This window comes from Lissotriton vulgaris, chromosome 5 (assembly GCF_964263255.1).
Source record: "Lissotriton vulgaris chromosome 5, aLisVul1.2, whole genome shotgun sequence".
Taxonomy (NCBI): domain Eukaryota; kingdom Metazoa; phylum Chordata; class Amphibia; order Caudata; family Salamandridae; genus Lissotriton; species Lissotriton vulgaris.
The window spans coordinates 1,703,106,970-1,703,122,428 of NC_141693.1; the positions used below are offsets into that span (position 1 = coordinate 1,703,106,970).

At 46.2% G+C, this 15,459-nt stretch overlaps 1 protein-coding gene across 1 annotated transcript in view; it reads left to right on the forward strand.

Moving 5' to 3' along the window:
* Positions 1 to 15,459, forward strand: part of PLCD3 (phospholipase C delta 3) — a 338,775-nt gene that overhangs the window by 229,065 nt on the left and 94,251 nt on the right. The window contains exon 5 of the mRNA XM_086923873.1: positions 2,515 to 2,740. Coding sequence (XP_086779999.1) covers positions 2,515 to 2,740 — 226 coding nt within the window. The remainder of the gene's footprint in view (positions 1 to 2,514; positions 2,741 to 15,459) is intronic.

Sequence of the window (15,459 nt, forward strand, 5' to 3'; positions counted from 1 at the left end):
TTATCTTCTTCTTTTAATTTGCTCCACCCGTCTCTTACTTCAGCTCCTTTTCCCCATTTCGTTTGGGTCTTTCAGACACTTTTCTTTTCACTTAACTTTCTTCATCTCTCCTTTCTGTCCTGACTTCCACCTCTTCCCACCTCCCTTGTTTTCTGTCACTTCCTCTCTTACACACCTTTCAGTTCCCCATTTTAGTATGGCTTCTCCTCCTCTCTGCCAATTGATTGACCCTTCATGGATATCAATTAGGTGTAGCCTTGGGCAGCAACTCGTACACTTGGCTTGTCCTGAGCTAGTCCTGGCACTGTGCTCCCTGCTCCTGGCCTCAGGGTTCATGAAATCAACAGCAGCAGGAACAGAACGTGAGCACGACACAAAGATTCGTACTTGCTTAGTTTCCAAACCTTGTCCACCCCCTCCCCCCCTCCCTAGCCTGCTCCTCAGCAGCAAATAGGAGCCAGTTAAAGGCACAGATGGGACAAGCAGTCAGCCCTGTGATGTCACTGGGGAAGGAGGTGTGTGATGCATTTTTTGCTTCCTCTAGCATTTTGACGAATCAGCGTATGTTGTTCTGTAATGAGGCCTGTCCAACTTTTGAGGGGTGCACTACAAACACGTCTTGCAGGGCTGCACTCTGTTCAAGTATTACCTCTTACTATGAAGAAAATATGTATTCTTCTGAAAGTGTTTAACTTGACCAGATCTTCTGGCAAAAAATGGCCACATTTGGGAAGCCTGGTTGCCCTAAAGAAGGTAGAATTAGATTTTGTAATTTCAGAGGGTAGCATTCTGAAAAAACGACATCACAGTGGGCAGGGCCGGACAGGCCTTTTATTCCACCAGGTATTTCCCCGGTAAGCGGGGTCAGATTGGTCCGGGCACCCGGGCAATAGTCCAGTATCTGAGTTGCAGCTGTGGGTTGCTTTTTTTGGCCAGAGTGGTGGCCGAGTTGGGCTGTGTCTGTGCTGTTCAGATGTCGCCTGAGCGGTCTTTCTGGAGGCAGATGGCCTCTAAAACCTTCCTTTTACCAAGGGTGGTGTCGTTCTCAGTCTCTTCTTGGGCCGGCCCATTAATGTATGCAGATTGAGCAGGGGCAGGGGGCCTGAGAAGAAGTGGCCCACTTATTCAGATGTGGTTCACCATTGTGAACGAATCCGTGCACAGAGTCCTGGCAACATTTTTATCTCAGTGAAGTTAAGAAAACATGCCTCTTTTATAGAACCCACCTCCCCCTTCTTTTTATAATACGTAAAACACTGAAGCGTTGTTTTGGAAAAAGGCGCAATATGTAAATGTGGCCCACTTTTTGCCCGGGCCTGTCTTTCATCTCAATCCAACCATGAGAGAGCGAATAGATGGATGGAAATAGATTGCACAAGAGACAGAAAATGATGTGAGTGGGGCTGGTTGGAGCATTTTTACCAGGGCTATCTTTTGGTTCCAGTGCACGGGCTAACGCCAGGTCAACGCTGCATTAAGATGCCAGATTAAAGGCCACCTCACTGCTTTCCTTCTCATTAGCATCACTAGGGGTACATATATTTCTATAGAGGTGTTGTGTAGCACATCATCTGAGCTGCAGCTCTTCCCACCCAGTGACCTTGCAAACAAAGGTTTCCCACTCACAGGCCCCTCTGCACAGCTCATGTCCACAGTGACGGTGCTGAGTGAGGGGCCTCCCACTCGGACTTGCTCCATCTGAGGCTGGTTCTGCTCCCTGGTGTGCACTTGGATTTCATTGCAGTGTTGACCGCAATGCATGTGATTTGTGTGGGGCCAACCAGCGTCTTAGCTTAAGGCCAGACCGCCTTATGGGATACAGGAAAACACTAGTACCTAGAGCAGCAGGGTGGGCTACAAGAGTTGGAGATGCTACAAGGGATATATGGAAACCCTGCCTACTAGAGGGTCTGAGGGCCTCGTTGAGATTGCAACTGACCTTACAAAATCCCACAAGGGACTGGGGACTGATTTCAGGATCACAGTACTTGGGAATCGCAATGTTCTCGGGTAGCATGTGCCAGCACCAGGCGCTCAGTTATGGGAATATTTGGTATGTTTGCTTCAAAACTTCCTGTTAAACCTGTTGCTTGTCAGACAGTATATTTGGAAGATTGTCCCTTAATGCATTCACGTGGGATTTATACTTTTAAGTATCTTGGCTGGACACTCCACACCACTCCGGAGAGGCTGGTGTTAATAAATTGCAGAGTCCTATATCGATTGCAGCCCGGCCTTTGTAAATCCTTTCTGAAGAGGAAAGGGAGCTGAGAGTTAACCGTATGGCACCTGCTCCAGAAATAGAATACTGCAAACAGTCCCCTATACACCGTATATTAGCACCTCCACCCTCTCCCCTCTCCCCAGCCAGTAAACGCTCCATCACAAACGTTGCCAACTCTGAAGCCCATTAATCCTAGTTAGGGCAGCCTTGGGTGACTCTAGGCGCTAGGTCTTCCCTAACACAGCAGTACACGGTAACAATGCATCTCTTTCTTGTCTATGTGCCCACAGACATGTGATCGATCCAGCAATGACAGGCTAGAGGAGCACGAGATCGAGGAGTTCTGCACCTTGCTCATGAAGCGCCCAGAGCTGGAGGAGATCTTTAAGCGCTACTCTGGGGAGGACCGCGTCCTGTCGGTGGAGGAGCTGCTCGAGTTCCTGCGGGACCAGGGAGAGAGCGCCACCCTGGAGAACGCCCGTAGGATCATCCGGACCTACGAACTGAACGAGAAAGGTAGGGGCCGCTGGCAGGCATCCGCTCTTGGGATGTACCATAGGAACAGCACCCGGGGGAGTAGTGCCTGTGTTCACGCAAGCTCACGAGCGTGCAGCGTCTGCACTGCTGTTGGGATATGTTTAATGTTGGGATAAATGCTGTGTATATGCCATATTGCACGAGCACTGAATCCATATCAGTCCACCCAAGCGCATGGAGGTTCAGTTTACGCTATACAATAAATCCGTTCACCTCACCCAACAAATGTAGCAGCTGTGCAACTCAAAAACATTGTAAATACTGTATTTCACCTCAAAAAACAATTCCCAGTTTGTTTTCATTTGCCTTTGGTGCACTCTGATCGAAACATACAAAAATAGTAAATAGTTTCTTGGAATCCTTTACAAAGGCAAAGCAAATTAACAAGGACAATTACTATCATGTATAGTACTCTGTATGTATATATATATATAAAACACACACATCCTCTAGGTAGTTGACTATGCAGTGCTTAATTTGTATATACACAAGTGTCGGGTCCTCCTCAGAAAGCCACAGCAGCTTGCACCAGTCATTGCCATTGTCAGCACTGCAAATGACATTACCAACACAACTACTAACCATCTCACTCCTACAAATGTGACAATTCAAGCTATACTATGCCCCATAGCTATGAGAATTGCTTGGGAGACATGTGTTTGCCATTTTTAATGTATATTGAATTCATAAACAACAGTTGTTGTGCTGATCCCTAAATTAGATGAACAGGGCCACAATGTGGCACACTGTCATAGGAGCCGGAGTTGACAATTAAGTGCCTGTGCCGAGCACTGGAAACCACTGGGTCAAATTAGGCTCTGCTTTAAACAATTTTGTCAGTAGTCTCCTAGGTTAGTTGTGTGTATGCACCCAAAGAATTTCTTGGTGCTAAACAGACAGGAAGACCATTGCAGAAGTTGCTCCTTATTAATTGGTGTAAAAGACTGTTCTTTTTAGGTCACTGATGAGGCCTGTCTTTCAAGAAGCTTTAGACATGGGGCAGGTTGGGTTTGGTCAAAGGGGATGTTGTGGGATAATGTGTTAAACTGCATCCAAATGAGAATGTAAAATTGAAATCCAGCCAGACTTTACTGATTTGCGACTTTGCTAAAACTAGAAGCAGGCGGCTGGTCTAATTTGAAAGTGGTGTGGCGTATGACCAAATAAATGTAGCAGCGCGAGTCAACTCGATGTTTCTTAGTAGGGATGGACTAGGGAGTGGGGATGAGATTAAATTGGTTTATATTGGCATGATTTCCAGCACAATTCATGTGATAAATGGGCCAAAATCCAAAATCCAGTTCCAATTTCTTGTTTGCCAAGCAAGGCGCATTGATATGTTACTCGGTGTTGCCAAGTTGAGTTCTTGGCTCATTACTGTATTTTTCCTGACTGTGTTAATCAACCCGTAACAAACAAACAACATAGCAAGTTGACCTTCTGCCACTGGTTAAAATATATAATTAGCTGAAATGTATGTCTAAATTATAAGATGTTGCAAAGACTGAATGAACAAATAATCCGGGGTACCACATAAATTAAACAACACATCCCATAGAGTTCTAGTTGGAATCATGCAGAGAATGTGTCTCTGTAATTGTGTTGGCTCGAAAAATGGCAACAAGTGTTCCGTGAAACTTACTTTGAAAAGCTCGTTGAAATCCTATTTAAATACAATTTCACCCAGACTTAGATAAAAAAGATTAGCAGCTCCAGCTGCCACTGGGCCACTAAAACATTGAGGGCCTCATTTATGAGGCCCTGCACAGTCGGAACGTCACTTTTTGTGACGTTCCGTGGCACAGGAGGCTGCTCCATATTAACGATGAAACCAAAGGAGGCTTGGGTCTGTGTACTAGCTGGCCTAGACCACTCTAATTTAGAACAACAAAACAAATGGCCAGTTAGGTTATTTAGAATATAATCATACCCCACTTAGCCACAAAAATCCTAAGCGGGCACACTTTTCATTTAGTAATTTTTACTTATTCCATAATTTTTAAGAAAACATTTACATATGTCCAAACATCAAAAATACTCAAATGGCAAAATTCACATGGAGTATGATACTGCAAACACACATTTTACGAACAATATAAATTAGACATATTTACAAACACACCATATACATGAAAAGAAAAAAGATGCCTCTATTCATTCAATGCATGGGGCACCAGTCCTGATACAAAAACAACAAACAAGGGGCCGTTCGATTCTTTTTGGTGGCCTGCTTGTTTGACTGTGCTGGAAAAATATAAATGCAAAGGTCAATTCTCAGGTAGACAATGTCTCAATTTAGAATCCCGAAACGCCCTTCCTGGATCCTGTTCCAACACAGAGTCAACGCGTTTCGAACCCGGACATATTTTAGGGGTTTCCTCAGGACATGGACTGGAAAGTGGCCTGTACTGTGGGACATACAAATGATCGGTGTGAGAACAACTGATACATTTATTTTCTGACTCACACTCCCTTCAACTTAAGCTAAATGTACCTGATGCAAAGTCTTGATGGAGCGACTGTGTAGCTTCTCACGGGGGCACTGAGATTCTGCAGGTGTACAAAATATAAAATACTCAAAGTCGCTACAGTATTGTATACAGGGACTCAGCTGACATAAAAACATATGCGTAATTCATGATCCATGATCAAACAAGCAGGCCACCAAAAAGAATCGAACGGCCCCTTGTTTGTTGTTTTTGTATCAGGACTGGCGCAATGAGAGAAATAAAGAAAATGGGTAGCCACCAATGGGGCAGAGAAAGGAAAGTTGAAATAAAGGAAGCAAGTGGCAATTGACGGAAAAATGTGGTTAGGGAAAGGTGAAAGACAGAGTGAAAGACGGAAGGAAGGGCCAAAAAGGAAGGTGAAAAAAGGAAGGAAACGTGATAGCTTGGCTCAAAAGGTAAATGGCTCGATGGCTGGAAGACGGAAAGGATTCACGGGTTTAATGGGTGGTTAGGGAGATGCAAGGATGGAAGGGTGAAAAGATGGATGAATGCGCCAGTGTATGGCGAAATGACTGGTATATGGGTAAAAGGATGGAGGGATAATGTAGGAGGAGATGGATGGGACAAAGGATGGAAGGTGAAGATTGAGGAGAGCTCTACTAACTAGGTGGTTTAGACAAGTGGGCTTTGCTTTGCTCTCTCTGTGCCCTTAAAGATATGGTCCAAAGAGAGGGCAGTTTCTGGCTACTCCTTTGTATTGTTATACAGGTTCAGAGAGGTTCCCCCAAACTCTGCTATGTGTAAAGGTGTGTGATACCTCAGCCTGTGCTATGAGTACACAGGTGTGAATCCCTTTGATTGCTTTGATGGTGTGGAGTCTGCAGCTGGAACGGGGTACCCGAGAACACAGACTCATAATGAGGAAGGTGAAAAACACCCAACAGTATTCAAGGACGGTCTCGCGCACCCCGATTCTCTCTATATCTCCCTTCTGTACCTCTGTTCTCCCTCCTCGCCCATCTCTCTCTGCACTCAAGTATCCAAAGCTAACCACTTAGGATCCCTAGGGTATTCCAATGAACCTCAAACGTTCACCAATGGCTAGTCAAAAGAACCCAAAAATGTTCATCTAGTCACGCAGACATGATTAGGTATCGAAATAGACATCAGACGCAACGTGTGATTTTTGGCGGACTACCAGACTCATGGAAGCATTGATAAGGACTCACAGTCAATCCAAGGTATCGAAGATAGCCTGAGACTCGCACCGAGGTATTCATAGAGCCAGGTGCCCTACACGCACTATTTGGTAAGATCCGGATAACCACACAAGGGTATTCAAATGACCTGGTACCGCACAGGCTTTGTGAAAAGCTTTTGTGTCCCTCTAGGGTATTTGTAAAATCCGACAAGGTTAGCGAAGAGCACAGATAGCATTTCAATTTTCAAGAAAAGTGTGTGTTCCTGCACTCTGTGAAGTTGGCCTTTTAAACATACGGCAGAGTGCTCAAATGAATGCAACACCAGTTGAATATAATTATAAACGTAGGAACGTTAAGTATGGAAACCAATGAACGCATTCGAATTGTTCATTACTGTTTCGGAAAGCGAGCTAATATTCTGCAGTTAGTGAGATGAGCGTGTAGACCATTATATCCCTGAGTCAGAAAAGGAAACAGGATGTTCCTGCGCTTTATTAGACTATGAGAAAGCAAAACACTTTCACTGCTTTTAAAATTCCATCAGCAGGAGACACGCCTCGGATCACAAACACTAGGCACAGAGTTGCATGTACCTTCCAGAGCGTGACCGCAGCGGAGTGACAGGAGAGACATACAGCTGCTGACTGTCGTTCATGCCTCCATCATAACAAGAAATCACCCCTGACAAAAAGGCGACTTCTGTGGAACAGGGAATAAGCATTGCGCGTCAAACTTAAGGAAACATAACCAATCACTGCATGGCTTCATCATAAAGCAACACAGTGATGGGTCATGTTGTTTAACTTTCTCCTAGTACGGGACTGCAGGGACAGACCAGCCTGACTACAGCCAATCCAGACTTCGCTCTCATGCTTTTCCTTCATGAAGCTGCATGGAAGCAATGTCAAGCTTGGTGTGAGCAGGTGAGCCCAGCGTTCCCCGGGAGACTGGAGAGTTGTGCTGTCTTTACCCTGGCTGTGAACAGAGCATGGGTTTGAGAGGTCCAAAGTGCACATGACGGGTTGGACACTGTCAGAAACCTGTCCAACTCGACATGCGCACTGGACTTCAGCTGCATGCCAATTTGGTTGCTGCACTGCATTGCATGAAGAATCAGTAAATCTAATCCAACATTGCCCGTAGTATACCTGGCTGGCAGCCCACACACTTCAAAACAGATGCCTGGCAAGTCACGCAGCGGGCGCGCCGCCGGCTCGCCAAAGGCAAGCCTGTCTGCGCCCCACTGGGCCCAGGGGCCACAACCCCTGGCAATTTGCCGAGAGATAGTCTCACCTACAGTGCTCTGACACTACGGAGCCTGGCAGGCCCCATGGACCTAAAATGCTTGCACTCAATAGACACCGCAACCAGATCGACCGGCTGCTCCCAATGCCTCTTCACGTTCCAAACAGTAAAGGTAGCCGCCCAGTCCCCTGGCCCTCCCCTAAAATTTTATCTATTGAATTGCCGCTCGATGGCCAAACACACAACTGAACTTCAAATGTTATTAGAAGACCTCAGCCCGGATGCCTTATTTCTTACTGAAACTTGGCACCAGGCCGAATCAGACCCAGTTGTCACGCAAAATCTTCCCCCAGGTTACCTAATCCTAAGAGCGGATCACAAAACTGGCAGAGGGGGAGGGTTAGAGATAATCTACAAGTACCAGTTCCAATGACGATCCTCCACAGAGGACCTCCCAGACTGCGAAAATATGAATTTTTCATTAAAATTCTCGCCCACTAACACGATCTCTGGCCTGCTGCTCTATCGCACCCCAGGACCTCCGGGCCAATTTATGAATGCACTCCCTACTATGGCCGCCAATTTAGCACTTTCCCCATCCAACTACACGATCCTAGGTGATCTCAATATTCACTTTGATGACCCCTCTAATAACATGGCTAATGAACTCGTATCCAATTTATCAGCCCTACAAATCACCCTGCAAGGCTCAACTACTACTCACATAAAAGGGCATCTTCTGGACGCCGTGTTTAGTAATTCACGGCTTCTCCAGAGTGATACTCCTGTCCCCCTCCCTTGGATCGACCACGCACTAATCCCAATCACCTGGACCATCCCAGTCAGCACTTTCCCTTTGAACAACTCAAAGACACACAACAGGAAATGGTTGAACCTCTCCGCTAGCCAGTGGTCCAACCTTCTAGAGAATACCCTACCACCCTCTAGCCCAGATCCAGAGAGAGCCAATATCAACTTTAACCTCTGGATTCAAAACTCTTTAGACACGCTAGCCCCCATAAGATCTACCCATAAAAGTTCGAACGAGAAGGCCTGCACCGTGGTTTTCCACAAAATCAAAAAAGCTCAAACAAAACTGTAGGAAGCTAGAAAGGAGCTGGAGATTGAATACCACAGAAGAAAGCAAATCAAGCTACAGAGAGGCAATAAGGAATTATAAGGAAGAAATAAAAATCGCACAAGCCTCCTTCTATGAAGAAAAGATTTGCGCTGCGGCAAACTCCCCCAAAGAGATTTTCCGGATAGCCAAATCCCTGATTACCATACCCCAAAAAAAAAACAATCAGGAAGATGCATTCCTAGTGCAACAGTCTTGCAGCATTCTTTCACCAAAAAATAGAACTCATTGCCCGCTCCTTTCCTCCATCCCAGGACGCATTTCGAGAGTCCGACTCTAGGAGCCCTCCCCCCTCTCACCGCTGTTCCCTTGCAGAGTTCCCCTTATTAGATGAGGATTCCTTGAAAGCAATCATACCCAAAGTGACCTCGGGTTCTCCACTCGACCCTGCCCCTCCTCGTTTTCTTCCTTTAGTCGCCACTATCATTAGCCCTGTCATCCTGGCCACTATAAATGCCTCCATCTCTGCTAGCACAGTCCCTCTTGCTTGGAAACGCGCCCAGGTAAAGGCCCTGCTGAAAAAACCTAGCCTGGATCCCACTAACTTGTCGAACTACCGACCCATATCCCTCCTCCCCTGGCTAAGTAAGATAACCGAGAAACACATAAACTCCATCCTAGTGCAATACCTAGAACTCAACAACTTACTCCACGTATCGCAAACAGGTTTCCGGCCACGACTAGGGACAGAAACGGCCCTCCTGGCCGTAACTGAAGAAGCCCGAAGACTTGTGGACCAGGGTGGCTCAGCAGCTATCATCCTGTTGGACCTCAGTGCCGCCTTCGACACTGTGGACCACAGGATCCTGCTGAGCTTGCTGGAAAGTCTAGGAGTGACTAACTCAACTCTCTCCTGGCTACAATCATTTCCTTAAAGACCAGGGGGCAGATTTATGAGTTCTGGCGCATCTCTACAAATCAGCAGGGATGCGCCAGAACTGATGCGTCACGCCATTCCCTCCTTGCGGCACCACAGATGCGCCGCATTTACAATGCGGCGCACCATGGTGCAAGGAAGGGCAGATGCGTGACGCATCTTGTGGTGTACGGGCAGCGCATTGCTGGAGTAGCGTCGCAAGTGCGACGCAACTCCTGCAATGTACAGAGGCCACCCATACATAACGTGGTGCGTCACTCCTTACGCCTGCTTCAAGCAGGCGTAAGGATTTGACGCAGCAGCCTCGTAAAACTGACTCAGTGAAATCTTATAGATTTCACTGAGTCAGTTTTACTGGGCTTTCCTACGAGGGAACGCCCACCCTGCGACAGAACGCCCACATGAAACCTGACGCAGGTTTCATGTGGCGCAGGGCTTTACAACGTGACGCATCTGCCTAGATGCGTCACGTTGTAAATAGGTCGCAGGGATGCGCCACGTTTCCACGCCGTTGCGTCACGCAACGGCGGCGTAAACGTGGCGCAAGTCCGTCATAAATCTGCCCCCAGGTCTTTCAGGTGTTCGAAGGTAATGCCTTCTCTGATTGCTGGCCGCTCGGTTGTGGGGTACCCCAGGGCTCCTCCTTGAGCCCCACACTTTTTAATACGTACATGGCACCACTAGCAGAAGTAGTTTTACCTTTCGGAATACAAATAATTACCTACGCTGACGACACCCAATTGGTGGTATCCCTGAACCACCAAGAGGGCTCATCATGCTCCCTCGGCAGCCGACTGGATGAAACTCTCCCATCTAAAACTAAACAGCGATAAGACCGAGCTTATGTTTTTAGGAAAACCACCTTCACCCCTGTCATCACAGCTATGGCCGAACTGTCTGAACCCAATGCCCATTCCAAAACAGCAGATTAAGAGCCTAGGCATATGGCTTGACAGCTCCCTGGGGTTCGGCCATCTGGCCACTATACTAGCAGCTACCTGCTATGGCCTGCTTAGGATGCTCAGGAAAGTTCTGCCCCTGCTTCCTTTCAATGCCAGAAGGATCATGGTACAGGCCCTAATTTTGTCACGCCTTGACTGTGGGAACGCACTGTACCTGGGTGCCCCACAGTCAACCCTTTAAAAACTCCAGGTGTCACAGAACAGCACAGCACGCCTTTTGCTCCAAATTCCCCGGAGACACTCGGCTAAACCCACCCTGAGGACGCTGGACTGACTCCCCATCCGGGCCAGAATCCAGTTCAAATCCCTGTGTCTGGTCCATAGAGCCATGTGGAAAACAGGTCCAGCCATCACACGGTCCCTTATTACACCGTACCAACCCTCAAGAAACCTTCGGTCTAGCTCAGCCTTTCTCGCTACCACCAGGAAAATCCGCCGGGCCAAGTGGGGTGGCCGCTCCTTCTCTCTGAACGCATCAAATCTATGGAATTCCCTCCCCCCCCCTTCTGCGCAGCGAACCCAACATTCTGGCTATTCGCAGGTTCCTGATGACTCACCTTTTCCGCAATGTCCCTTAAATCACTCGGCGAATCTCAAGCAATCCACAAGCGCTACGAGGCCTTAGGGTAGAATGCGCTATACAAATACAATTTCATTCATCCATTCATTCATTCATTCATTCATTCATTCATTCATACCTTGAAACCTAAGACTGGTACTGCTGTCCAGGCATACTATTGGGAATGGATTGTCAGGCTCAACATTTCTAAAATGGAACTTGACCTCTTTGACTCTAACTAGTAAAATCGCCCAGCTGAATGTTAGTTGCCTGAGCTATTTGAATGCCTGTCTAGAGGAGGATTCAGAGCCAAATTCTCAACTCCAATCTCCCGTTGATCTCTTACGTAAGCATCAAACTTGAAATCATACTGACTTACTGACCATGCCCTCGTGCTCTTCAGTGTGGATTGTGTTAATATCCTACTTCTTTGATCCACGTCAGCCTCATGTCCCTCAAAGCCTTCATTCACACTACTACCCATCTCTTCTCCTTGGAAGGATGTTTCAACATCATCTACTTTATTCGACTTGTGGGTGTTTAGGGAATTTTTAGGGTTTAGGGTGTATATGGGTTTTTTGGTGGGCTAGGAATATTCAGAGTTTAGGGTGGTCATGGGTTTATGGGGGGCAAGGGATATATGAATGTGCGTGTGTGTATATACATACACACACACACCTTCATATATATGCTTGTGTGTATATACAAGTAACTGTATTTATATATGTGTGTGTTTATATATATATATATATATATATGTATACATATATATATATACACACACACACACACACACACACAAAAACAGGGTTTGTACCTACATGTTAAATGTTTGTTTTTTCAAAACACATTTTTATTAAGTCACCAGATAAAGTTGTCACATTTCTGACAGGAGAGGTACAAGAAATATTGATCGGTATGATAGCATTCAGGCAGGTGACTTCTATGTGACATTTATAATACAGAAAAATTTACTTTTCAAGTCTGTGAACATCAGCCCCTAATTTTACAACCAAATGTGCCATGTACTGTGCAGTAGTCCATGTATCATACCCATTAAGCCAATTCACATGTAGCGTAGTCCTTTGCATTATCACTTTCCCCCGCAATTTGTTCTCAGAAGACTCCCACATCGGTAGTTCGTGGTGAAGGGCGTTCCAAAATGAGACCCCTAAAGTCTGCCCATCGTTTCCAGATTTTGTGGTGCTTTTGAAGCAGCCCAGTGCTTTAAATATAGGTTGCTCCTAACCTATACTCTAAGCAAGACCTGCCTTCCACGCTCCCAGTTTGGGCGGGCCGGGTCCTTCCATGCCCCAACCTGTTAAATTTTTAGCAAACACATGCATTTACAATGCATGCCTTTGCCACAAACATGTAAGTATTATATTGTTAATTATAAACACTTTATATATACTTTAAAAGGGTTTATACTTACCTGTAAAATACTTACATTTAAATGTAAAACCTTAACCCCGCATATGCCTTCACTATTCATGCCCTTACAACGAAATTCATTGTAAAGGCAAGTGTGGTAAAGTCAGATGGATGGTAAAATCCTGCATGGTAATGATAACGTGTAGTAATGGTAGCTGCATTATAATGAATCACACAGTCAGATCACAAACCTCTAACAACCTCAATACGAGCGGCCACTTAATTCCGATGGGGACAGTGCTGTCCCTGTTGGAATTTTGAGATCTGCATAGACACCACGGATCTGATTACTTTCCCTTGGAGATTTTCGCTGTTGGAAGCAGCTGGAATCGTCAAGTAAAATTCTGGGGCAAAATAAGAAATTACCAGGGGTATCGGAACCAGAACTACTGATTTCTTGGTATATCCCCATTTCTTTGTTGGTCTTCCTGGTCCATCTCGTAATGGGTCAGATTTCATCTGTTGATAATTCCAGGTTTGGGAAATAACTTGACCATTTTGCAGGCCATTCTTAATGGTAGCCTAAGAAGTGATCTGCTTTGCTAATTTTCAAGGCGAAATTCTTGTCTCACCCTCTCCTCCTCCCCTTTACATGCTTCGCACTGATGTGGTTCATGAGCATTTCATAGTGTGGCAACAGCTGTTTATTGAAGTATGCTCGATCTGGAACCTCACCATTATATCCAAATAAAGCGATCTTTTTCTGCCCTCCTCTGGGAAACCAACTTGGGAATAGTTTAGACTCAAGGCAGTATGTACTGAATGTAGGCTTCTATTGGGCAGACCATGCAACTTTAACAAACTTAGAGCATCATTTAGAATTTGTAAGAATGGAATCACTGCCATAACCAGTACAGCTCCCTGCCCACCAAACCTACGGATCCACTGTTCTATTTGGATCTGGGGAAGCCTGTGTTTCCAATCGGCGGCGCCTTAGCTGTCTTCATCGTTGGAAATCTCTGATCTAAAGGCCATCTCCTATTGGACCACCAGGGCACTGGGTCGGTCCCTGCACCCTTCTTAGAGCGCGATATTGGAAAGCTTCACTGCCTTTAATGATACCGCTCAAGGCGGTGGCTCCATTGAAGGAAGAGAGTTTCCTTAGGTTGAAGTGGGTCTCTACATGTGGAGGCAGGTTCCTAAGAAACAGTCGGGCCCTGGCACTTACGTTTTTTTTACAAATTAAGAACTGGAGCCTTGCTTGTTTTATTCAGTCTCTCTCTGAGTCCAAAGAGTTGGGCTTACGCTTTGAGACATCTAGAATACCTTCGAATATTTTGAGTGTTTCCGTAGAGTGAAGCAAGCGACTTCCAGGAGATCAGACTGTTCTTAACACGCCTTTTACTGAGGGATCAGCCGCCCGCACGCCCCATGGAGCCGCTGCTGCCGCAGCTTCCAAAGCCACCCGCCTCTACCAAGGGTGTGCTCACAATTAAAGGGATCGGCAGTCAAAGAATTTAAAGCTAAGCATGTCTGCGCCACGTGCACTCAGAAAAAAAGACCATCCAGGGCAGCACCGGGTGTGGTCTATAAAAAAAGGCCTAAAAAACGTACTCTGGAATCATAAACCTTTTTTAACTGCTTTCGGAGTTCGCTGCCTTAACAGCGCTTTGCTGAGACTGCAGTTTCTAAAATTGCAGACAAACATAAAAGTGCAAACATTGAGAAAACTTTACACATAACATATTTTCATTGCAAAACGTTTTTGTTGAACAACAGTTGTTTCGCAATATGGTCCAAATTGTCCGGGGGTAAAGGTGCATCTTCACAGCCTACCTTTGGTGATCACACATGGCTCGCGGTCTCAGGCTCGCTGCCTGCACATGGACAATACTTGCCCCTTGCCTGAAGACATAGATGGGCTGCCTTGGGAAACACCCGCCAGCACACAGCCTTCCTGTTTGGTGTAACAAAATACGACTGGATTTAAAGATTACTTGAATAGGGGAGGGGAATAGTAACTAGGTCCATAGAAATAACATAGAAGAGGGACACACGATCACCATGAATAAAAGGAACGTGGTATTCAAACAAGCATTGGCTAAGTCTACCTCTTTGGCTTTAGTATATATTCCACGTTATCTTCAGTAAAAAGACACAGAATAGATACCCCACTGGCAGGAACTGTGAAAGGTCCCCTCATACGCTTAACGGCAACAGTACAGGCTGCAACAATGCAGACTCTCCCTAAACACTGTGAGCAGACAGAGGGGCAGGCTATAGCTCAGGCGGTTGCAGCGCAAGGTTCGCTCATATGGAGCAGGTGCAAGAGAGGCAGCATCAGGGCACCTTCCCCTGACAGAGAGAGCAGGTAGTGCATGGGCAACAGCAAGGCAATCTTTCCTCCCCCACTACACAGGTACAGCATGGGCAGGAGCAGTACAAGGGCCCCTCACACACATCAGGTACTGCAAAGGCTGCTGCGAAGTCAGGGGCTGTCGGAACCGGAACACAATCAACCCAAGACCGTCAGTTCAGGCTGAACTATTCCTATTGGACAGGGTCAAAACTGATTTGCATACGGCTGGATTGAAACTAAGGTGGTGTGAAGGACAAAAGAACGAGGGGTTGGGATGCTACCCTAAGTGAATACCAGTGGTTAGAAATATTGCAAGCATTTCTCCCATCATCATTTGTGTGTTTGTTGTACCATCCTGAGTAGCAAAGGCGCTGCTCAATTTGTAAAAAAAAAAATAAGTGCTAGGGCCCTTCTTAGGCTACTGCACCCTGCGCCACCCATTGCGCCTGCCAGCGCTGCCAATGACAGAGCCAACACAACTACTAAACATTGCACTCCTACAAGTGTGACAATTCAAACTATTCCAGTCCAC